Raw genomic sequence first — 24,977 nt, 5'->3', positions numbered from 1 at the left:
TCCCGGCTCCGTGCCATCCCCTGCGGGATGCCCACCGCGGCTGGGCCGGGCACCCGAGGGCAGCGCACTGGTGTAGGGCCACCTCCTGCCAGGGGCACCCGAGTGCTGCGCTGGTCTGTGCGCTGCCAGCACCGGCACTGGCCGTGTCCTCTATGGCACCGAGCAGTCCCGAGCCACTCCCTGCCACCCGCGCTGTGCCCTCGGTGCTTCAGCTGTCGCCAGCCCCGGCCCGGTGCTCCGGTCCCGCGGGGCCCCCGAGCCCCAAGGCTGGCACCGTCCCGGGCCCCAAGGCTGGCACCGTCTCGAGCCCCCAAGGCTGGCACCGTCCGGCCCCCAAGGCTGGCACCGTCCCGGCCCCCAAGGCTGGCACCGTCCCGGGCCCCAAGGCTGGCACCGTCCCGAGCCCCCAAGGCTGGCACCGTCCCGAGCCCCCAAGGCTGGCACCGTCCCGGGCCCCAAGGCTGGCACCGTCCCGAGCCCCAAGGCTGGCACTGTCCGGGCCCCAAGGCTGGCATTGTCCCGGGCCCCAAGGCTGGCACCGTCCCGAGCCCCAAGGCTGGCACCGTCCGGGCCCCAAGGCTGGCACTGTCCTGAGCCCCAAGGCTGGCACCGTCCCGAGCCCCAAGGCTGGCACCGTCCGGGCCCCAAGGCTGGCACCATCCCGGGCCCCAAGGCTGGCACTGTCCCGGCCCCCAAGGCTGGCACCGTCCCGAGCCCCAAGGCTGGCACCATCCCGAGCCCCAAGGCTGGCACTGTCCCGAGTCCCAAGGCTGGCACCGTCCCGAGCCCCAAGGCTGGCACCATCTCGAGCCCCAAGGCTGGCACTGTCCCGGGCCCACAGCCCTGTGCCCGGCCCCGCCGCCACGGGGCGCTCGGGGGCGCGCAGTCCCCGGGGCCCGGGGCCGGAGAGCGGCCGTGGGTGTCCCCGGGGGGCGTGTCCGTGGGTGTCCCCGGGGGGCGTGGCCGTGGGTGTCCCCAGGGGCGTGGCCGTGGGTGGTGACACGCGGTGGGCGTGCCCGGGGGCGGTGCCGGGGCGGGGGCGGTGCCGCCGCGGGACTCTCGGGGCGGCCGCCGGCGGAGCAGGAAATGGAGGCGTGAGCGGGTGGAGCGGCCGGGGCTCCGCGCCCAGCGCTGACCGCGGGCTCGCCGCCGCCGCCGCCCTCCCGCACCGCCCCGGCCCGCCCCCGCCGCGGGGCCGGCATGTGAGGCTGCCCGGCGGCGGCGCCTCCCTGCGCGGCTGGGCCGGCGCGGCCCCCGCACCGCTGCGCGCCGCCCGCGGGAGGGGAGCCCCGGCGCGGCCCCCGGAGCGCAGCGCGGCGGTGCATGGGGCGGCGGTGCGGACCATGCCGCGGAAGGAGCTGCCGCTGCCCGAGGGCTGGGAGGAGGCGCGGGACTACGACGGGAAGGTGTATTACATCGACCACGGCAGCCGCACCACCAGCTGGGTCGACCCCCGCGACAGGTGGGCGGCGGCGGGCGGGGAGCCGCGGTGTGCGCGCCGAGCCCGGCCGGTCCCTGCTGCCGTGCCCTGGCTCCGCTCGGGCAGGGCGGGACGGCGGCGGCGTTACCTGCGGGCCTGGCCGGCAGTGGCGCCTGGGAGCGGAGGGATGGAGGGGCTCAGCGAGTTGTGTTGCTGTGTTCGGGGCTCCCCTTGGCCGGCCCCGGCCGTGCTGCGGAGCCGCAGCGCACGCTGCGCTCGGCGCGGCCATGCGGCCCTGGCGGGCTGCGGGAGCCGCGGTGGCTCGGAGCGGTGCGGAGGGACAGGCTGGGCTCGCAGGGCTGTGGCGGGCCCTGTCCTGCATCGTGGCCCACCTCTGCGGGCAGCTACGTGGCCTTACCGAGCTTGGCCATCGCAGAGGTTACGGACTTCTGGGTGTGTCTCTGTTCGCCCCCTCTTTGCCGCCTTCTTCCCTGCGGTGTCCCCCCGCTCCTGCTTGCTCTGAGTTGTTCTTTTCCTGCAGCGCTCACTTAGAAAAGTACGATAAACAGAAATCAGGGTGCTGCTCAATAGCGGGGTCATTTCCAAGCAACACTCTGTCCTAGCTTGTTGTGGTTCCATGCTTGAGGCAGTCACGGTGAGCCAGAGCACAGGAGCTTGGACGTGCAGCAAGCTCAACTACTGGATCACCACTGAAATTAGAAGTTTTTAACTTTCTCGTTTAATGCCTTGTTAGCTGAAGTTCCCAGAAACAGGAACTCAAAAATCCATCCTAGTGAATTTCCTAGTTGGAAATTCCAGCAATCTGAAGTATGCGGTTTGTTGTTGATCACTTTCACACACTTCCCCGTCTGACAGTGAGCGTTTTCCTTGTGGGGCAGAAAGGGCAATTTCTGAATCCGTGTTCCTTTCTTCCCCTTGCTTCAGCCATCAGTTCAAGGGCCTTCCATTCTTGGTGGGATGTCAGGACTTTGCCTTCGCTCCGTTTACTTAGATGGGTTTTTTCTTACGCGTGGAAGTGAATGATTGTCCAGTTTTACAAGATTTCAAGGAGTGTTCTGCATTCCAGGAATAATCCTTGTGTGTACTGTACACAAATGTAACCTGCTGCCAGCCAGGGCCTTGGAACTCCTCTTGGGGTTCAGTTTTAGGAATGTGGTGGAGAGGGGCCAGTAACAGAGTTGTTCCAAGGTGTTTCTTTAACCTTCATAAAAGTCGATGGAAGCTTAAATGAGAAATGCTTTCCTGGCATCCTTATTCTGCTCAGAGAATGAAGATGAGTGAGAAATCTAATAGGCCTAATGCAGGCTTATAAAAATTCCTGTGTGTCCTTGGCTGGTGATTCAAGAATGACAGAAATGACTAAATGGGTGCCTTATTTAGCCATGTGTACTGAGCTGTCGCAGAATCATTACCTGCTCACCACTGATGGAGGAGAATAATCAAAAACATTCTGATAACTCTTATCACATGACACTTGTTGTGCACATAGAAATACACCTGAATACACGTGGCCCTGACGAGCTTTGTGTCTGAGTCATCATCCAGTGGTGCTACCAAGGAAACTGCCCCTGAAAATCCACAAGGTTTTGAACAGTCTGCTGGTCCACAGTAGAAGAACTATGTGGCACAACATTTACCCATCATCTGGTGGACCCTGAGCTTGTATGAGCTGAAATTTTCCTCTGCCACACAGGAAAGAAGTTTCTCTGCCAAGTAATTACCACTGCCTGTGATTTGAGAACCCAGTTGATGGGGGATTTCTCATCAGCTCAGGTCATAAGATGCCTGTTCCCTGCAGGGGAGTGAACTTGGATTTACACACTGAGCATTGAACTTCATCACTTTAAAATAAAGTTTAAATGATTGAAAGGTTAGCCTTTTACAAGCCATATTTAAAATTGCTGCAGCTGAGATGTGTGTTTGTGAATTTGCTACAGTGCTCTGCTCACACATTGTGTCTGTAACCCAGCAAAAAGCAACAGATAGGGGGTAACATGGCTGTGGAAATGCAAGTTTGAGGAATGTGGAGGAAGAAGTGTGTGTCAGGGCTCACTCTGAACCCAGTGTCAGTGGGGACCTTTGTAATCCTGATCAGCGAGTAGCAACTGGTAGCGAAAGATAGAACACAGGTTTTTAAACCTTCCCTAAATCTTTCATTCTGGCTTAATTTAGTGGAAATAAACATGAGCAGGGATACCATCTAGCTGCAGGGCATGGACAGTCCCACTGTTTAGTGCCAGCAGGTTTGCAGTCCTGCTGAGGTTGGTTTAGCAGGCTGCCAGGGAAGCAGAGCTGGCTGTGGGCACACGGGGTCTGCAGCAGGGATGGGGAGCAGGGGGTGAAAGGTGGGACCTCAGCTGGGCCTGGGCTGTGAAATCAGAAGCTGGGCTGGTGCTTTTCCAGTTCTTGTTTAGCCCATGGCCCCAGTTCTGCTGATGGGCTGTTGGACTTTGCCAGGAGGAAATCCCTGGCACCTGGTGGCACCTCAGAGTCCTGTAGAGGTGACCCCAGTGATGCTCAGCTGCATGTCAGAGCACTTGTACCTTTTAAGACTCAGGGCAGTCCTGAGAAACCTGTGGATGCTGGAACATTTTGGGAAATCATCTAAGATTAAATAATCTGAAGAATTTTGTGATTTAACTGTTGCTGTCCCTGTGGTGTGATGTAACAGACAGGAATCAAGGTACTTTGCATTACAGGAATTTCAGGTTAAAGAGCTCTAAGGCAGTTCTTCTGAACAGGTGGGGGGAAAACCAAAACCCTGCTGTGTTTTCCCTTTTGTAAGAGGAAGCTCACATAGCTGCTTTTTTTTTTGGTAGATCTGTTGGAATTGAATACAGTGTGACAGGAGTTGAAACCTTATTGAGCTGAAGGAGAAAATTTGTCATTCCTGGTTTTAAACCTAAGCATGACCTTTCAGTCTGCACCAGTACCTACCAGTTGGTAAAGCATGCCAGAGAGCTGTCTCAGTTGCTTTAACCCAGAGTGCATCTGCCCTGGGAGCTGCTGTGCTGGTGGCCAAACAGAAAATGCCAGTGGTGTCTCAAAACTTCAGCACCAGCTGCTGCCTGTTCTTAGGCATCAGCATGAGCAGCACTTGAACCACAGAGTGCCCTGAGTGACATTTCAGCTTTCACCAGAAGTGAGGATTAGAGATGGGAATCTCTGTTCCAGTGCTGTGCTGTCCTTGGGCTCTTACACCCTCCTTCAGGCTGTCTTGTAAGAGGATAAATTTTTCAACTTCTCCTTGCCTTTCAACACAGAAGCTGCAGGATGCATTGAAAATTTGGCTATGCCTGATAATCCATCTCACTCTTGAATACTTGTTGTACTCTCCTACTGACCTGGTGGTGTAAGCAGGTTTTTCTGGGTTATTTTAGATGGAGCTGACTGAACTTCTCATTTCACTTCTATCACTGGAGTCCTGCTGAGAATAAAAGCTATTGAAATAGGAGCAATTGTAGCTTAAATTTGGTGAAATAACTAAACAGCATCAGATATTTTGGGAGGCAGCAGTGCCTTAGTTGATGGCCCTTCATTTTTTGAAGGCTTTTGTTGCTGTAAAAGGTTGGGAGATGTTCATTAAGTAAAAGCCCAGATTCTGCATTTGCTACCTGAATTCCCTTCCTACTCCACATGCAGGTTATTCTAGTATGAACCTCCAAATCAGAGTTTTGGTGAAGAGATTTACCAAGGTTGAGGGCCAGTGCATGTGGTGTCATGTCTAAGATCTTGACTATTTTCAATATTAGGGTTGCCTATTTACCCAGGAAAATTCAGCTTTGCTGAGCCTGAGGATTTCAGTGGAGAAAAGCCAGGCATATAATATGGAGAGCACCATCATCTAGCCATGCCCTTCTAGGCTTTATGAGAAGTGCTGCAGAGTATTGTCTCCTCTGCATTATTCTGATCTTTAAGCTTTTCATCCCCAGTCTCCTCTGCACACTTGGTCTGCAAACTGCCTTTATTAAAGATTTAGAAATGTGAGCATTGTGCTGAAAATTCCTATGTAACTGTCTCCTCCTTGAATTACTTGCTTAAATGTGGAATAACTTTAATGACTGGAATAAAGCTGCTATAGCTAACTTAAGTGTGAGAATCCTTCAAAATAAGAGGGCTGGAAGAAGGAAGGGCAGTAAAAGGCAGCAGGAACAAAAGGCGTTGTGCTCTTCTGTAGATGAAAATCAGTAAAAATAAGGAGATGAGAGAAAAATTGTCCAAAATAGCAAAACCAGGGGAGAGAAATGCTCTTTGATCAGTGCCAGTGGCATAGGTCATGCAGCTGAAGGCTGCTAGTTTGATGCCTCTTGTTGCCTTTGTGTGCTGATAGCTAGCTAAGCACCCTGTCATATGTATGTGAATCTGCTGCTTTCTCCTGTTTGCATTCCCCAAAAAGGCTGACAGCTTTGTAAGGAACAGGAGCTTAGTGTGTGCCCATAGAAACTGCTGATGACCATTTTCCATGAAGGAAAATGCAGAAGGGAGTGACAGATATTCAGTCTTCAAAGTCATCCAAATGCCACCTTTTAGAAATTTGTGCTGTTCTCACTTTTTGCCATAATGATTGGTTTAAGTAGGTGCTAATACATAAGGAAACAAGGATAGCAAGTAAGATTATGGTGACACTGGAAATAATTTTAATTTATTAATATCAAGTTTCTTCCAAGATGAGTTAGTTCAGAATGCACCTGTAGATTGGAAAAGTGGGTTGGAGCTGAAATCCATCACACTGCTTCAGTTATAGAAAATCAGACTTTATTATTTTGGGTTGATATTTTTTTTTTCCCCTGGACTACCCAGACAAACCTGGGTGTTTTGGAGACTGCAGGGGCTGCCTTCAGAGCCAGTGTGCATCCTGAGTTGTGTCAGCTCACCTCACAGTGGGGAGGGAACTGAAAACAACAGGTGTGATGCTTTTAACAAGGGCATCACTGCTAAAGGTGTGGTATGCACACGTGTGTGGAGACAGAGGATGTTGGCAGTGACTTTAGAATTACAAAAAGCATTATTTTATCTTGCTTCCCTATGGAACATGAAAAAAAAAGAAATGTGAGGCTTTGTTCAGCTCAGCAGTTTTTTAATGAATCTTGGGGAATTCTGAGTCTTAAAGGATCAGAAATGCTTTTGAAAAAATCTCCATACATCACATTGTTTAGAAATACGTAGGTTGAGCTTCATCTTCTGCTCTGGCAAGGTCATCTTGCTCACAAGTTCACTCCTTTAATTTTGCCTCAAAAACTGACAGCGTGTGAAGTTAGACTGACTGGAAACTTGTTTGGCAACAGAATCAACAATTCCATCCCTATGTAGGTCATATATTTTCATATCAGCATAGCTATCTTGATCTCCATCCAGTGGAATGGCAGGAAATTGGCTAGTTAATTCCAGAAGATGTGGGAATGACAGGAGAGGTGGCTGCAGTGTTGGGCATCTGGGGCAGCTGCTTGCTGCTGTTGTTTTTTAGGGCAGCTTAAACTGCCATTTCTGCCAGGGTGAAATTCTGTATGAGTGCAGGGAGTGAGGTCTGGAAGGTGGTCTGGCTGAAAAATGTAATTTTGCTGTCTGGGTTCATTTCCAGAAACAGTGGATCCAGGCTGTGTGTGCTTGTGCAGAGCTGGGAGGAGTGGGAGTGGGGCTGGCTCTGGTGGCAACCCAGGAATGCTGCTGAGGGTGCACTTGTGAAACTGTCCCCAGGCACCTGACCTGGCCAGGCTCTCTGCCAGCCCAGCTGAGCAGGTGTTCCCAGGTGCTTAGCTCTGCCCCATGATTTCTGATTGAGTTTTACAGGAAGAATGTATTTACTTGTCAGAGCCCATCTGAAACCAGCCATGGCAGAGCATCTCCTAAAGATGTTCTTCACAGGGCAGCTTCATAGCTAGCACAGTTAGGGGAAGACGAGTTTGCAGCAAAATTTTCCATGTCTGAATTTGATTTAGATTTCTCTAGACTGTGCCAGAAAATTTATTGGAAGATTTGTCCAAAGGAGTTTAATGAAATCACTTGTATGTAAAGAAGTGATGTTTGCTAGGTGGCTCAGGGGGGTCCTGTCACTGACCCACCACTCCAGCTTTTGGGACTGGCTCTAATCTCAGTTGCTGGAGGAGTCTATTAGGAAATAACTGCTGCTGTGTGCTCCTGGAGGTGGCTGCAGGCTGCCAAGGCTGTCCTTGCTCTGTGCTCAGCATTCCCAGCAGCGTTCCTGCTGCAGGGACACTGCTGAGCTCCCCTGTGACAGCAGGGACACGTCCTGGGCTGGCCTTGGCTCTCACTGGTGTCCTGGGAGACACCTTCAAGCCTTTCTCAGAGACAGGGAGAGACCATACAGCTGGCTTGGGAAAGCCTTGCTGGTCTCCCTGTGCCAGGGCTGGCTGAACCTGGTGGCCTTGAGTGCTGCACCAGCAGGGCAAGAGTGTTAGCTGGAATAATTAATCAATAAAGAGGGGTGGCAGCAGCTTGGCAGAGTCAGCTGGAGGTGTGTAGACTGGTGCTACTGCATGCACCTGTAGGAGAGCTATGCAGATTGACCACTTCCTTGGAGAGAAATACTTTTCGTTCTGGCTGCTTGCCATTTGTGAGACCTGTTTAGTAAGGTTACGTGCTTTGCTTGTGGTAATGAGGACTTGGCTTTATTTGAGCATTTTAAGCTCAGTTCTTGTTCACAGGGCCTAAGGTTACTGTTCCCTCCTCCCTTTAAAGCTACATGCATAGATAATTGGCTGAACAAACAGTGGGCAAACTGCTCCCTGCAGAAAAATAACTGCTTTTCACTGCCACTCATTCAGTGAAGTGGCATCTGGAAGACTCTCCAGATAGTCACAGGAGGTTTGGTGTGTAACAGGAAGATGCAAAGAAGCCAAATCCTACAGCTGTCAGTGTTCTCTGTTTTTTTATGCTCTTGGAAGGGTTCTCCTGGCTTGGTTTGTTCTCAGTTTGTGCTGATACCTCCGGCTTCCACCCCAGCCACCATGTTCTGCAGCATAAGCACCCAACACATTTAAAAAACAGATGAATTGCTTTCTCAATCTCATGGAGGTGCTGTAGGGATTAATTAGTTCTGACAAAGTGCTTTCTGGCTGAGATGTCAAACTGACGTTTCAAGACTAATGGTATTGTTTAGTGAAACTGTTTGGTTCTCCTCAAATGCCTAATTACTATTTTAGAAGAATGTACTCTGTGGAGGGAAGCTTTATTGATTTAAAGCACGCAATAAACAGGATTGCTTTCAAGAGGCAGCCATTCATATCTGCTCTGTGCAGAGTTGAGATGCAAGGTGGTCACACAGCTACTTTGAACCAAAGTGTAAGTGAAGCTATTGCTTAAATGACCCTGCAGCAGCTTGCAGATTTCTCATATGTGACTTTCAACTGCCTAATAGCCTTGTACTGAGAGCAAGGGCAGTCCCCTGCCAAGCACAGGGCTCTCTGCTATTTCATCCTTCACAGCCCTGCCCCACAGGGAAGATTGGCCTGCAGAGGAGCAGCAGTGGCTAAAATAACCTTCTGGACCCTTCAGGCAGCACAGGAAGATGTAGGTAACCCCAGAAGTGCAGTGTGAAACCGTACTGTGGATTATTTAGTGGTTAATATTGCTTGTGCTAAGCACAGCTTTGGATGCCATGAGCCAGCTGAGCCTCTAGAAGCAGCACCTGAAGACATGCTGGTGGCACACTGCACAGGCTGTCCCCTTGGCCATCAGGTGCCTGAATCCCATGGGACATCCTCCAGGGGCTCAGGCAGGTTGGCACCATGGCTTGGCAGCAGAAACCTGTCACACCACAGCCCCTGGGTGTCATCTCCTGACATCCTCATCCTGGACACTGGCACCATTGTTGGACTGTTTGAAACACTGAGTATATATTTGAGCTGCTTATGCAAATTATCTCAAAGGGGATTTGGGTGGGGATGGTAATGGAAAGCATTTGGCTGTCATGTGTGATGCAGCTCTTTGAATTATCCAGCTTGTTTCCTGGGAGGTATCTCAGGCTGATGGCCTGTCTTGGGTGGTGCTGGATATTTTTTTTTTTAAATAGTAAGACTGATGTAAATTCTGATGACCTGTACTGTGTCTAATTCCAGGTGATCTTTTCATATGGAATTTTTAAAAATAAATATTCTTAGCATGAATAACATTTGGTATTGTAGAGTTTTTGGCATGGAGTTCACCTTGAAATTAAATAATTACTTTGTACAGGCTTTTTTGTTAGGATATGGATGTGGTGATGCTCAGGTGTGTTTGATTAGTGGTGTGTTAACTCTGAAGAGAATGAGGAGGTTAAACTCTCCCATTCAGTGTATTATTCAACATTTCTCAACATCTGGTCTCTCTCCACTTCAGCTGTCAGTTGACCCACTTGTTGAGATTTTGCTGAAATTCCTTGAAGTCATCTCCACATCCAGCTAACCTAAACAGCTTGTCAGCCAGCAAGGCAGTAAGCCAGGTTTGATATTTGTCTTTTCTTATGTCACACCACAAGGTTTAATCATCAGAGTTAGCACAAGTTATTGCCTTGATGGGACTGTTGAATTCCTGTATGGACACATACATAGAAGGCTTTAGGCTGTTTAGCAGTTCTCAAAAAGTTTTCCAATGTTCTAAACATGGACAGATTTGTCTGGCAAAGAGATCAGACTTATTTTGATCTGTATGTGGAGAGAAGGGAAATGTCATGGCTTCTGCCATGTCCCATGGTTTTCTGTGGCACTAAAGATGTCTTCGACTTCTTAACTTTTCCATGTTTTGCTTTTGGATGTGAAAACTCAGCTGAGTTGGTCTATGGCTGTAGTGAGCTGGGGGTCGGCCTCTTTCTCCGGGCGACAACGGATAGAACAAGAGGACACAGTCTCAAGCTGCGTCAAGCTAGATGTAAGTTAGAAGTAAGAAGGAAATACTTCACAGAAAGAGTGGTCAGAAACTGGAATCATTTACCCAGTGAGGTGGTAGAGGCATCATCCCTTGAAGAATTTAAAAAAAGACTGGATGTGGCACTTGCTGCCATGATCTAGCTGAACAGTTAGAACATCGGCTGGACTAGATGATCTTATAGGTCTCTTCCAGTCTTGAAAATTCTGTGATTCTGTGATAATTCTGAGTAAAGGTATATCTATTGTCATCTATTTGTTAATTAGTCAGTGACTGCTGTGTGGCAGCCATGGTGAGTTTCTCATACAACTGGTTTACTGATGATTCTGTTTGGAATGTATCTGCCATCATCTCCCTGATGCTAATGAAAGCATAACCTGTATGTGAATACTTTCTTAAAGCACATCTCATTTGCTTCTCTTGTATTCCTTGGGCAGTACTCCTCACTTCCTTTTTAAGATTTCTTTTCAGAAGATTGTATGGATGGAAGGGGAGAGGTGCATGGCAGGAGCCTGGCGTGGTCATTTGCAAAAGGGTTACATGGATAAAAATCTTAGTTTGCAAAGATTTGCAACTGAACTGGTCACACATAGTCTTCCACTCAGGCTTGTTTTCACACATCTTTTGTAAATGCCACTCTTATCCCTAAAGCAAATGTTCTGTGTTGAATTTTCTCATCTTTATTCTCTATTTGTCCAGTAGTGTGTAGCTAATAGCCCAGAGTGTTTCCTGGTTTGTTTTCTCTCTGTTTCCCAGGTGCAGCCTCCTGCAGCCTTGGGTGGTACCTCTCACAAGTTGTGCTGCATCTTCAGTAGCTTGGCTGGGCTGGGGTCCCTTCCAGTGCAGTCACTGGGGTTTGCCTCAGGTGCTGTGGTGGTTCTTCCTGTCAGGTAAAGATCTCTGGATGGGTGGAGGACGCCTGAGTGCAGCAGAGCATGCTGCAGCTCACAGCCAGGTTTAGGCCTGGGAGGATTTGTTCTTGTGTCAGACCTGTCCCATGGTGTCTCTGTGGCTGCTGCCACAGCCCCTGCAAGCAAGGTGGGCCTGGAGGCTGCTCTGGCTTTCTGACCAGAGCCAGGTGGCACCAGGTCCTTGGGAGAAGGTGCAGTTAGCCCCTAGTGTTGGGGTTTTGCTGTGTGTGGTAGCAAGAATGAGAACAGCCCAAGGGGTATTCACACCTGTAAACCTGCTTGGAAATCTGCTGTGGCACTCGCTTCTGATGGAGTGTGGCACGTTGGCAAGTGTTCCTTTGCAGTCAGGTTTACTGAGCAGAATTGCAGTGAAATAACCAAAGTTTGATAATTTTAACAACTCCCTTTAAAGGCTTTATTGTTTGAATTGCTTGTCTGGAGTAGTTGGGCAGTTGTGTGGCAGCAACTCTGAATGACAGTACTGCCTCTTGGCTGTCTTTTTTGAACACTGTCTTTTTTGAATGCTGCTTTGGTCCAGCTGCTTCGTGGCCAGCCTAGATCCTGTTCAGAGGTGTAGGGAATAACGAGGCTATGTCAGTATGAATTAGGAGCTTCACAACAATAATTTTATTATTTATGTTGCATTCTCAATATTTATGGAGGGTTTACTCCCCCCTAGCTAGTGGCTTTGCAGTCAAAGGCAAGCTGTTGACCTGTCATTTTATACTTCTGTGCTCCCAGCTCTCTGCACTCCTTTTTCCAGTGATTGTTGCTTCAACTTTTTCTCTCCCAAGCCATATAACACTGCTGCTTATTTCCCTTATGGCCATGTTTGCAGGGTCTTTAAAGCCTTTCAAAAGTAAGCACTTTGCCTGATGGGAGAAAAAGGTTTGTAGAGTTAAAAAAAAAAAGGCAAGAAATACACTGTAGGTAATAGATTCCAAAAATGCAAATTTGTTTAAGCAACTTCTTAAAAAGGAGGGAGGGAGGAAGGAATTGAAGATTAAAACCTGTGTTTATATACATGTAGAAGCTGGAGGCAAAGCAATCCATTCATAAATATACAATAGGATTTATGTCATGGTGAGAAGTGCTACATGCATATTCATGTGTAATTTGCAAATCCTTTGGTGATTAAATACTTTACTCCAAACTCAAGAACTAAATAACCTTCTTGTTGAAATGAGACGTCCAAAGGCTCTAATGCTGCTCCAGTGGAGGGGAAAGGCTGGGTGGTGTAATAGATCTGATACTTTAATTTTGACTCTATTAAAAGATTTTTGGTGTGCTTTGGGCATTATTTTATTAGTATAATCAGGAAGTTTTGAACAAAGCATGAAGCAGAGAATTGCAAGGAGTATTGTAAAGCCTGTCATGCTAAGAAAAGCAAATAGGCTTAGGAACTTGTTAGGATGTTTTTCTCAACTGATTTTAATGTCAAATACCTTTATCTAAACTTTCATATCCCACAGGTAAGAACAGAGTCGAACTAGTAACAGGTTGAAGGGCAGCTGTCTTAAAGTAGCTTTGTGCAAGTGGAAGTGAATTGCCTTTAAAGAATGTAGCCTCAGTTCTTCACTAGGAGATGGATATGAATGCACTGTTGCCAATGCTTTAGGTTTTCAAAAGTCTTTAAGTGCTGTAGGTGAGGTGCATCCTTTCTAACATCATGAGCAGGGAATAATGCTGCTGTGGAGTAACTGTTTCCTGCAGCTGGTGTTTCATGGAGCTGGTGAGTGCTCAGTGACAGTGCTGCGTTCCTGGGCAGGGTGTGGTGATGCAACTGGTTTATCCTGCCCGTCAGTCCTCACACTGCATGATACTGGGAAATGGGACAGCAAGTGCCAGGCATCCTGCTGAGAAACAGCTCAGCCTGTGCCTCCAACATCTGAGATAAGGTGGGGTTGGGACTTGTGGTGCGATTCTGTGCCTGCCCTCACCTTCCTCGGGATCCTGTCACAGCTGGGAGTGGCAGCCACCACACAGTGTCCCCTGCGCAGCACCAGCTGCTCTGCTGTGCAGCACAGTGGTGGCCCTGTGGCACTGGGCTGCTGTTGGTGTGGGTGTTTATGTATTGCTGTGGGCAATCACTAATGAACCAGAGCTCTTCTCACTTCCTAAAACTGGACCTGGTCAGTTCCATCTAGGTAAATTCCCTGCATACCCTTTGGGAAGGCTGTGGTTTATTCTTGTATCTGGACCACCACAAACTGTTTCTTACTGTGCTCTCCTGGTGTTCCTGATGGCTCATTTTGGAGCTCCTTTTTGTAGCTTTCTGAACTCTTTATCCTTTGTGCTTAGTTTTGTGTTGGCAAAATATAAAGTACATCGATGCTGGATGGGAGAAGCCAGCAGAGTTCTCGTGTTCTTTCTTCACCACTGAGGTTAGTTCCTCTTTGAAAGTTGTGTTGTCTGATTTAGTTTTCCTGCTCCTGTTCTGTAACAGCTCACCTGTGGGATGCTTTGATTGAGCTGAACAAGAAGACAGAGCAGTGCACTCAACTCGCTAAGGACTATAAATGCATTTTTCTGGCTGGCACAGGTGTAGCAAATTGCCCTTTTAGTCCTGTTTACTTGTTTTTCTCATTCAGTCACAGGTAGGTTCTGCTCCTTGGGCATCAGAGAAGAGCCCTGGATCCCCTGCTGCTGTCTTGTGCTGTGATCAGGGGGCATGTGGCATAGGCAGAGTCCCTCCCGTGCCTGGGGGCTCTGCTGTACAAAGCTGTGCTTCAGCTGATTTGAAATATTGTTTCCAGGTAACTGTGAAAAGCTGCTGCTTTTACAATGGGCACTGAGAATTTGTATCATCTGCTGTGTCAGAGCTGCAGTGTGTCTAAGCTAGTGGCTGGTCACACACGGGTGTGAGGATACAGCACTGAGTCCTTGAAGAATATGAATTGGTGTAGTTCTGTAAGAGGCACAAAATTGAGCTAAACAAACCCAGCTCTCCCTAAGCTGAGTCCTGAGTTGGTGACTTCTTGGCTTTATAGGGTGGGCACTTCACCCATCAGGCAGTTCAGATGCACACAGGGGAATAGCTGGTGTGTGAGGTGTGGTGTTTCTAATTACTGTGACCAGATGTATGAGAAGTATGAGATGTATGGTATTATGCCAGTATTTTTTATTATATGTTGACGAGGAAAGCTAGAAGAGGTAAAGTTATTAACAAATCCCATGTTTTAAAATAATGCTATACAGGTAGAGGCTGGATGGGAGGTGAATTTGATTTTCCCTCTGGATTGACCTCAGAAGGTTGCAGTGAACCATTTCTTACAGTATTGTAACTACTTGCAATTTTGCTGGTGGAAGCAGTAAAAATCTTTGCCCTAGGGGCTGTTTCTGGCTGTGGGCCTGAGCAGAAGCCCCAGTGGCAGGGCTGGAGCAGGCTGAGGAGCCACTGGCTCCCACTGAGCCATCCTGCTGTGGGAGGTGGCCATTCCTTCAGCCCAGGTGCCCATCTGACTCCTCACTGATTTTGCTGGCCTGCAGAAAACTGCTCCGTCTCTTTTTGGGCACAGTTTCAGCTGCTGCAGTGAGCTGGAGCAGCCCAAGGACGGTCTGGCAGCAGTGACAAGTCGAGGTGGGAGTGACCTTCCTGCCAAGCATGGTTCCCCTGGAAGTCACAGCTCACTCCTGAGCTGCTGTCAGTGCAGTTGTGCTTGCCTGGCACCACGGGTGGTGAGTGTGGGTTCAGCCAGGCAGCTGTGTCACTTGCAGTTTGTCTTTCAAAGCAGACAGGTTAAATATCAGATTGATGCTTCCTCAGCGCTGCGGGCTGTAATTCCATCTGCTGCGACAAGGTGACACCTGAAAAGGTATGTGCTGCTTCCTGCATGTCCTCCCTCTGCCTTCTGCATGCACAACTGCAGGCACCATTTCACCTGCTTGTTGGCCTTGCTCACCATGTGGTTGTTTGGGAGTCTAGAAAAACACTCAGTATTTTCTCTGAAGTGCTGCTGGAATTTCAGTGTCATATTTTCATTCATCCTGATCACTGCAGTTTCTGCAGTATCACCACCCTTTGTCTTCACTGCTTTGGAGCAGTAGAAGCATCTGTTTATGCCATTGATTTGGCAGTTATTAGAAGGACATTGAACAAAGGACATTATTCAGAGTGTTCAAACACCTCTGCCCAAAGCTCTGTGTTTTTATTAGTTCTGCAGATTCATCACTGATTTTGGAACTTGATAGCAAGTTGGCTCTCTGGATCAGTCTGTAGATCAGATTAAAGTTACTAGACAAGGGCAGCAGGAGTACTTTGTCCATCAGAGAATTTCATCTTGATCTTTGCAGGTGAGCTGAGCTGTGGATAATGATTTATTTAGCTGAGCTGGTGGGAGTAAGTTAATATGCATGTTGTGAATTCTGCATTGGTGCTGTAGATCAGCATTTGGGTAGAAATTAATAAAAAGGGTAACAGTGAAAATGCTGAAAAAAATACTGGCATGGGAGCTGCATTTCATTCAAGTGCTGCTGGTGAAGTAGTGGTGAGTTAAACAGCAAATTTCAAACCTGTGAGCTCTCAGGATGGCTTGCTTAATAGCAGGTGTACAGCACTGTAAGGCACAGTGTCAGATCCATTAAACACAGCTTTGACGTAAGGATGAAAATGAATAGCTGAGATATTTTAGGTAATTGCCTTGAGCAACAGTGATGGTTGTATTGGAGCAGCTTCAGTGAGTTATAAACAAGCTTCAGCTGAGGCCAGATCGAGCAACTGATGATTTGCAGAGTGTCTGGTGTGGCTTGCCTGGAGAGCAGCACACATGGTGTGTGCAGGCTGTGCTCCTGAATTCCTCCTTTTCTGTGCCCACAGAGGAGTGGGTGTTCAGATAACACTTTCACCTCCCCAGCTGCTTTAGTTTTACCTCAAGTGTCTTGCAACAAATACTGGTTTAGACTGAGGGAGACTGACTCATTCAGCTGCTTCTTATCCCTTGGCATATATAAAGGCTGCAAAACCTGATAGCGATGGAGAAAAAGTGTTACTGAGGGATCTTGGCTAGAAATACTACTCTACACTGTCTGGGAAAAAAACCAAACCCAGCTTTTTCCTTTTTTTTTATTGGGATGGAAGAAGAGAAAGCACAACTGAGGTAAGCTGTACAGGAATGTCTTTCTAAGTGTCATCTATAAAAAATTTGGATTATCCATAGAGAAGATTGGCTTTGAGGCAGCTTGTTTTTCAGAACCTTGCTTTCTAAATTCAGGGGAAGGTAGTAGTGACCTGGGGTATTCCAGGCCTCACAAGAAAATCTCAGGAGTGAAATGTCTTGTGCCTTAAAGCACCTGCAGATCCTGCAGCTTGTTTGCTAGGCTACTTTACAAAGAGGGCTTATTTTTGTGAGGAGAGCATAGGTGTAGCTCACCATCTTCCTTTCCTGACTACATCCCCTGAAAACTGAGAGAAAGAAAATACCTTGTTACAGATCAGCAGGAGCTGGGGCTTGATATGGCACAATACAAAAAAAAGTGATTTTCTACTGTGCCAGGTTTGTGTGGCCTCTACTAGATTTTAACAACTTATTTTGACCAACTTTTATTTTCCAAGACAAAGCTGAAACTCTTACAGATTTATGCCTTCTGCTGCTTTCCTCAACTTGCAGGGAAGAAAAACATGTGAAAACGGAGGTGGTTTGGCTTGACTTGTTGCAAAACTCCAAAATAATATTCTGTGCGTTCTGCACCAAATGCTTAAAATCCTATTTTGGAGTTCACACTAAATAATAGGCAATTAAAAATGGAAAATCCAGTGCCAACTACATCCTTTTGAAAGTATAGCATAAGCTGTAGGTATGTGATTGCTGAGGATAGGGCTGTCCATAGGATGTAGCTGTGCCATATGCATGAAGCCAGCTGGAGTGGTTACAGCATGTCATGTCAGATATTTAGATATTTGGGAACCTGAATTGAAATCCTCAGCAGAAGAAATTCAAGAATTGCCAGAAAAATAAAATAATCTATGAAAAACATAGCTGTTGCTCTCAGTTTTTAAAAGCCCCTGGTTTGGCCATGTGCAGCATGGTGGGGAGCCCTGGTCTGAGCTGCAGACCTGGGGCTGCTGGGGTGCTCTGAGGAGAGTCTTGTGGAGCAAAACTAGGTACCAGTGAATGAACTGGTGATGGCTGAAGGGAGCAGACATCCCTGGCGTGCTGCAGCATGCTCTGTCTGGCAAACACCTAGCACAGGGCTCTCCATCTGGCGTGGGCTGGGCCCTGGAGGAGCGGCTGCTGCCATAGGAACCGCGATCCCCTTCTGCCGGGATGAGCCCGGGACAGCCCCGCTCTGGGCTCGATTTCGAGCTCTTTGTCCTCACACCCCATCACCCGCACTGCTGCCGTGTCCTCCCCAACACCCCTCCTAACAGCTTCAGGATATAGCTCCAACATTGTGCTGCAGCCTGCTGCCAGGTGCTCAGAGTGATAAAAGAGAGAATGAGGATTTTAGCCCTCTTTGGGGAAGGGATATGTGCAACCGAGGGTCACAGCAGCCAGCCTGAGCCTGAGCCTCGCAGGGCTCAGCTTTGTATTCAGATGCGCTGGCCTGCGAGCTGCAGACATTCCAGATACTTGTGTTCGTTTTGGCTGTATCCAGGCACGCACTCACAAAGAGCAAGATGCGTGCAGTGAAGTATAAATCCCGTCCTCTAATGACTCAAAGCACTGTTGTGTGCTCATACATGCTTAACAGATTGTATAATTAGCTGGCTTTGTAAGCTGGCAGCATGTATGACTCTCCAGTAGCCCCCTAAAAACGCTGTGTGGTGCAGGGAGTGTATGCAGGTCCTTAAGCTGCTTGTATCCATGCAGCGATGGCTGCTGGGCACAATAGAGGGGCTGCGTGCCCTGTGCCCACAGAAAGGCTTCCCAGGCCCGGTGCCACCACCTCTGCCTGTCCCTGAGCTGCCAGCAGTTCTTTTCCCCTTGTTTGCTGCTTCTGGGCTGGTTTGCTGGCTGCTCTGGGGACAGGGCTGTCCCCAAGGCGGTCCCCAGGCAGTGCCCTTGAAGGCAGGCTCGGCAGATGGTGCGGCCGAACGCCTCTGTGTGCGCGGCCTGCGCTACCGCGGAGCCAGTCGGGTGGATGAGGATCGGCCCAGGCTGGAGACCGACTTTATTTGCAGTGTTTAATAGAGGAGTGTTGCTCGCTCAGGTGGCGAGGCTCGCTGCAGAGCTCTCCCGGCCCTGGCAGCACAGGCGCACAGGCGTTGCTGGGCCCAGAGCACGGCGGTGCCGGCTGGGCAGTGCTGGGCTGCCCGGAGGAACGCGACAGGTTGTGCCGGTGTCCGGGAGCAGCACCGGGACCCAGGGCTGCGTGCTTGGGATTTCATTTGAGCTGGCAGCAGGGGAGCGAGCATGACCTTGAAAATCCTTATCGAGATGAAAAGGTGCAGTGAGGGAGCGAATTCCCCGCGCACAGCGCCCGGCCGGGCTGGCAGCGAGCACTGCGGCCTCGGTGCCGGGAGATGCCTTCCCACAGCTCGGCTGTACCCCCGGGGCTCAGCCTGTGTGAATCGAGGGGATCGCTTCTGCATTGACTGTTTCCATGCATTTATAAGTAATAATGAGCCTGAAGGCAGTAGCAAGGCGAGCTGTGGCAGCTGGAGAAGATGGGCCACTTGAGAGGAGCAGGTTTAATTATAATTCCGTGGCAGGTGAAGCTCACCTGTGAGTTTGGTGCTCAGAAATTGTGTGAGCAGCCAGACAGCTCATCCCAACCAGCAAGGGGGGTTGTGGTTCTCCCCATAAAACCCCCACGTTTGTGTGCTTCTGTTCCTGACACTCCTCTGTCCCTGGCACACTGTAGGCTGCTGGGTGCCCCTAACCCAGCTGGGGATGCCCTGGTCAGAAGGGTCTTGGGGCTGCTCTGCTCTGTTCCTGAGCACAAACAGTTCCTGCGAGGACTTGGAGAGCTGCTGGTCTGGGAAGAGGAGCATGGAAAAGCTGCATAGTGATGCTTTTTACAGGAGCAACAAACCCTTAGCCTGGCTCAGTTGCTGATGTGCATCCAACACGATTCTCCTTCTCTCCCCTGCACTAACACATGCCCTTGTACTGTCGCAGGCTAATTCAGGTTAAATAACTGCATCTCCTAGAAATTGATCCTTTTCTAAGATGCTTTTTGGATGCTTCTAATCCCGAAGCACGTCCCAGGAAAGTGACACTGTACAGATAAAGCAACCCTTGCTGTGTAAAAAAGTAATCAACACTTGCTTCTATGAATATGTGCTGTGAAATGAAAAATGCTGCATTCCTGAAGAAATCTAAGCATTGTTACAGCTTGAGTATAGCACTTCTGTTGCTGAGGCTGCACTGCAGCTTGGAAGCAGATACTTAAAATTCATTGGTTTGTGGTGTTTTTTTTTTCCTCTTGACAGGGATAGAATAAAACCTGTCTTTCTCCATAGCTATAGGAACATAACCTTGTGGGGTTTTTGTTGGAGGAATTCAGGCATTTACTGTTGTCTTCGATAATTCCTTTCTAAATGCTTTAGCTTAGAGCATTTGCATAAAATGTTATCTTACTCAACAAGTTCAGCTTTTTTCAGTTTTAGAGGATCTGGGAATTTGGATGTGTACTAATGACCTTGGGACATTTGTTTTTAGGTCCTATGGAATGGGGTGGCCTCAGCCCAAGGGAGGCTGGAACTCACCCAAGGGAGGTGGAACTTGCCCCTGCTGATGGGGAAAGTCCCGTTGCTGTAGCACATGAGGACTTGTTTCCCTGTTGCATAGCTGAATTAACTTGCTGAGGAGTGACATGAGTAGCCATGCCATCAGCTCTGGTGCTCCTGTGGAATCAGCACTTGGTTGTGTTGAGTGGCAGAGTTGTCAGGGTTGGTACAGGCTGTGCTGTATCCAGTGGCATTGCAGAGGATGTGCTGCATGTCCAGAGCCTGCTTCTGAACAAAGCACAGGGTGGTGTGAGCACACTTTTTCTGTCAAAGCTTGTGGCCTTGCTGCCCAGCTCCTTCATTGCTCTGAGCTTTGTGCCATGCCTTCAGCTTTTGTTTCCCACGATACTTAAAACAAATCTGGCATCTCTGGCCTTTTTCTTTGGGGTTATCTGGCTGGTAAAGCTGGGATGAAATGCACCCTGTTAGTTGGGATTCATCTCTTCATTTTGCAGTGTGGAGCAGCCAGGGTGGCGGTAGTGACATTGGGTCTCTGCTGTCATACAAGCCAGGAGCTTGTCTGAGGTACATCCCTACTGCATAGGTATGGGAAAAGTGGGAGTACAGAGACAGCAAAAAGACACAAACAATCTGTGGGTTTAACCACCTTCACCAGGGTGTATTGGAAAGAGGAAGATTGTTCCTTTGGAAGGAAGGAGGTTCCCGTGCTCTTGGTCATAAACTAAAGTAAAAGAGTAGCTAAATATTAATAATGAGACTATGTAAGGTGTGTCTCTGGCACATACCTGGAGCATGAGGTGTGAGCAGCAGTGATAAAGTGATATGTATGCTGAGTATCTGCCTAGTGGAAAGAAATGCTGTCTGTTTTGAACTGAGGAATAACTGAAAAACCAAATCCTCAGCTAGCTTGTGCCATATCTGAGCTGGCAGAAGGACTGTTAAGTGGGCTTTAAACCACCCAAGATAGGTGGGAAAGGGGAATGCAAGAGAGCAAGTGGCATTATAACTTCCATGTTAACACCAGTTTGATCTGTTGGCAAAATATATTCATAGTGGATCATTAAAAATAAGCAATGTTTGTGAGAGTAAATCAATCAAACTCACTTGGTGATGCAAATCTCACTTTTGCTGTCCTCAGATACGTGAGCAGCCTTCAATAGTTGTTGATTTGTATCGACTCCCTTGCAATGTGTGAAGTACTGAGCTATGTTTAGTGCTTTGTACAGTTCTGCCTATAAACACAGTTTGGCATGATTTTTTTTGTGGCTTAACTACATGGTAAATCAAGGCTTTGTTACTTTGGATGAAAAAGATACTAAACCTATTAATTTTATATTCTTACCTTCTAACTCTACATCTCCTAAAGCTTTACTCTCAGAAGGTTGTTCTGGAAATTCATTCTTACTCTGACATTCCTGTTCATTTTTATACAGTATGGCTTTTCAGGATCTGAGAACACATTGCCTCAACACTTAAAGCAACAGCAGTAGATTGTAAAGCTCATATTGTGAATTCCAAGTGCTACATTCATGAGCTGAGGGCTGTGCAACCTGTGCTTTGTATGAGAAGTGAGTTGCCATGCTTTCAATTCCACAGGCTGTCCTCAGTGCTAACTCACAAGGCTGAGTCTGCTGAAATAGTTTTGGTTTGCCACTCTTGAAGGAATGGCAGGGACTGCAGTCTGCAGGGCTGTGCTTATGCTCGGGTGAGTGTTCTGTATCTGGAATTCACAGCTGCTTTGCAAGCAGAAGGATTTTTCTTCTCCTGTGTTCTCCACTGCTCTGACACCATCTCAACCAGGCATCGGCTCTGATCCTTGCAGGCAGCCAGAAATACTCCTGTCCATTCCTGGTACTGAAATACTCCTGCCCATACCTGGTACTGAAATACTCCTTTCCATTTCTGGTACTGAAATACTCCTGCCTGTACCTGGTACTGAAATACTCCTGCCCATACCTGGTACTGAAATACTCCTTTCCATTTCTGGTACTGAAATACTCCTGTCCGTACCTGGTACTGAAATACTCCTGTCTGTACCCGGTACTGAAATACTCCTGTCTGTACCTGGTACTGAAATACTCCTTTCCATTTCTGGTACTGAAATACTCCTGTCCATTCCTGGTACTGAAATACTCCTGTCCATACCTGGTACTGAAATACTCCTGTCTGTACCTGGTACTGAAATACTCCTGTCCATTCCTGGTACTGAAATACTCCTGTCCATACCTGGTACTGAAATACTCCTGTCTGTACCTGGTACTGAAATACTCCTGCCCATACCTGGTACTGAAATACTCCTGTCCATTCCTGGTACTGAAATACTCCTGTCCATACCTGGTACTGAAATACTCCTGTCCATACCTGGTACTGCTGAGTTTACAGTGGCATTGAGAGAGCCCTGTGGGTGCTCTGAGGCCCCTTGGGGCCTTGGTAGTTTCCTCTGTGTAGCAGGGTTCTGCTCTATCTGGCTGGTGTCAGATCAGAGCCATGCAGTGAGGTTTTCAGACACTGCAGAAGAGCTCAATGCCTGCAGGTGAATTGACTCAGGGCAAGGAGCAGAAGATGCTCTGGTGAGGCCCTGCTGCTTGCCTGGACTGTGTTCTGCAAGGGGTGCAGACCAGAGAGCCTGCCAATGTTGCTGTTGTACATTGGGGCCATCAGATAGCTCTATAGCTCAGTCAGAACATTTAAAATGAAAGTAGCAAGCAGGCAGCCCTAGCAAAGCTGCTGTATGGATGAGCAATTAGCCCAGTGCTAGCAGGAGGTGAACCAGGGAGCAGCCTGCCAACTCTGTGCATGTGAAACAAACCCCTGTGCTTCCCTTGTCCTTCCTAAATAGGGTTTCATACTAGCAATGCTTGTTTTCTACACTGGGGAGATGAGGTGAGTCCAGTGAGGCCACCCTGGGGTTGTCTATCTTCCCACTTCAAATGTCATGTGAGTAAAGGGCACAGGAGCTGACAAGAGGCAGCTGTTGCAGGAGGCATTTGCTGTTCACAGATGCTGGGGAGAAGTACAGGACCATGCTTTTCTTCTGAAAGAATTCAGGTTTGTAATCACTGTACATGAAGTGTAAATTCAGTGTCTGAAGCCCAGTTGTCCCAAATCTCTTGCCCATCATTCCTTCCTGGATGGTCAGCCCAGTGCTCCCTGCACTGCACGTGTTCCTGAATGCTGAGGTAGGGCAATTCTTCCATACTTGCCTCCTTGCTGAGATCTCAAATATTTATCTTTTTCTGACAGTAGCTATTGGTTCCCTGCTCTAGGAGCTGTACTGTGGGGGGAGTTTGTCCTATACACCTCCTTATCTCGAGGCATCTTGCCAATATAAACTGCTGCCACCCACACTAGGCAGCCTTTCAGGGAAGCAGGAATGCAGGCTGTAGGAGCAGAGACAGAGCCTTCCAGTTCATAATCTCCCAAATATGTCAGAGAACTAGTCTGACTACTCTGGATGCTTGGGAGGCAATTTACCCCATAAATTGAGCGACCAGTCCCCTTATTCAAGAACAGTTGAGCTTCCAAGTGAAGAGAAAGCTGACTTAGTTTTAATCTGCTCAGGCTGTGCTTGGGGCAAGGCTGCTTTTCATCCTAGAAGAACCGAAAGCAAACTTAAAAACCAGTGTCAGCTATTTAAAATTAAAGATGTTTGAATTACTTGCATGGTTAAATTCCAACTCCTGCATGCTTTTAATTCAGTGGTGTTGTACTGTTCTCATCAAGTTGTACCTTACACTTTTATATCTTTTCTGCTTAATTGGTTCAGGAAAGCATGCAGGATATAGAGGCTGGCAGGCAAGTTAATGTTGTGAGAAGCCTCATCTCCCATTTCTTGACTTTTTAACCTTGAACTATCCCAGGAATTTTTGCATTTGAGTGATTTAGAAGGTATGACTGACCTCCTGCTTGCAGAACCGGTTTGTTAATCGCTGGGAATGATCTAAAATCTGCAAGTGGTTTTTGATAGCCTTCTCCTTGCAAATAACTTCGTTGTTCTTTGCTTCCAGAGGTAAATGATCTGCACTGAAGAGCCATACACAGCAAACAGACTGTCAGTGTGTGCAGAGCAGGGCTTGTAAACATGCAGGCCTTTGCAGAAGTGGAAAGAGCAAGCAAGCAGCTGACTGTGCTGGTGCTCTGGGCATACTTTTTGTGCCTGGTGGGGTCATAAACAATGTATTATATAGATTAATGCTTCTGTGAATCTGTTTGACTAATAAAAATGTATAAATGCATTTGTGTTCAGAATACCTGAAATACAGCCTGGTGCCTGACTTTCAGGTGTCTTTGGTGTCTCTTGATCTCTTTTGCGGAGAATCTACTTAGGCAGTACGTGACTATTTTCTGTATAAAAGAAGAATTTAAGTGGTACCTGGACATGTGAAAGCACTAAAGGGTCTAATTGCAAATTACACACAACTCAAGATCACCTTAACGAGGTACAGAGGTTACCCTCATGGCCTGGCCAGAAAACATCATTGAGTTCTTGAGTGTCACTAAAAATGTATAAAATTAGGATAGCTTGGAAAATAAGCTCTGAGGATAGATGTTGGATTTGCTTATCCTAGAGGTGGCCCAGTGCATGAAGCATCAGGGGCCAGGAGGAAATACAAGGGGAAGGAGGTCTTCAGGAGGCTGAGAAGATGCTCAATAACCACGGCAATGAAAGAACCACTTCTGAAAAGCAAACAGCTCTGCAGTTTGACTTGCTTGAGGAGATGTGTGGTTTATTTCAAGCCATTTCTCTTGGTAATATTTATGTTGTAGTTTAAGCAAATTTGTTTGGTTTACACTAACAGCTTCAAATATGAGGTTTTTTTTCTCAGAGACCCCATTTTACTGCAAGAGTGTAATTCTGTTCCCAGTTAAGACCAGGACCACACACTGGCAGTCACTTAAATGACATATGCTTGAGGTAACCAGAAGTTTAAGGTGACTGGGCATTTGTGTACATTTCGGCATAATGTCTCCCTTCCAAACTTTGAAATGTTGTGTTTGATCTCTCATAACTAAACTCACCTTGGGTGTAGTTAAGAAGCTTCTGAAATCTTAAAAGTTATCACTTTTTAAAAGCTTCTCCTCGTTACCTGGCAAGCACATTGTTGTTCATGGTCTTCCTCTGCTAATGGTGATC

At 48.1% G+C, this 24,977-nt stretch overlaps 1 protein-coding gene across 1 annotated transcript in view; it reads left to right on the top strand.

Annotated features, from left to right (window-relative positions):
* Positions 1–1,301: 1,301 nt before the first annotated feature.
* The window catches only part of WWC1 (WW and C2 domain containing 1), a 66,972-nt gene continuing 43,296 nt past the window's right edge, over positions 1,302–24,977 (top strand). Inside the window, exon 1 of the mRNA XM_059483755.1 lies at positions 1,302–1,462. Within this exon, the coding sequence (XP_059339738.1) occupies positions 1,344–1,462 (119 nt within the window). The 5' untranslated portion in view covers positions 1,302–1,343. The remainder of the gene's footprint in view (positions 1,463–24,977) is intronic.

The sequence above is a fragment of the Ammospiza nelsoni genome, chromosome 16, assembly GCF_027579445.1.
Source record: "Ammospiza nelsoni isolate bAmmNel1 chromosome 16, bAmmNel1.pri, whole genome shotgun sequence".
NCBI lineage: Eukaryota > Metazoa > Chordata > Aves > Passeriformes > Passerellidae > Ammospiza > Ammospiza nelsoni.
The sequence above is the reverse complement of the archived record's forward strand: the minus strand, read 5'-3'. Positions and strand labels throughout refer to the sequence as shown.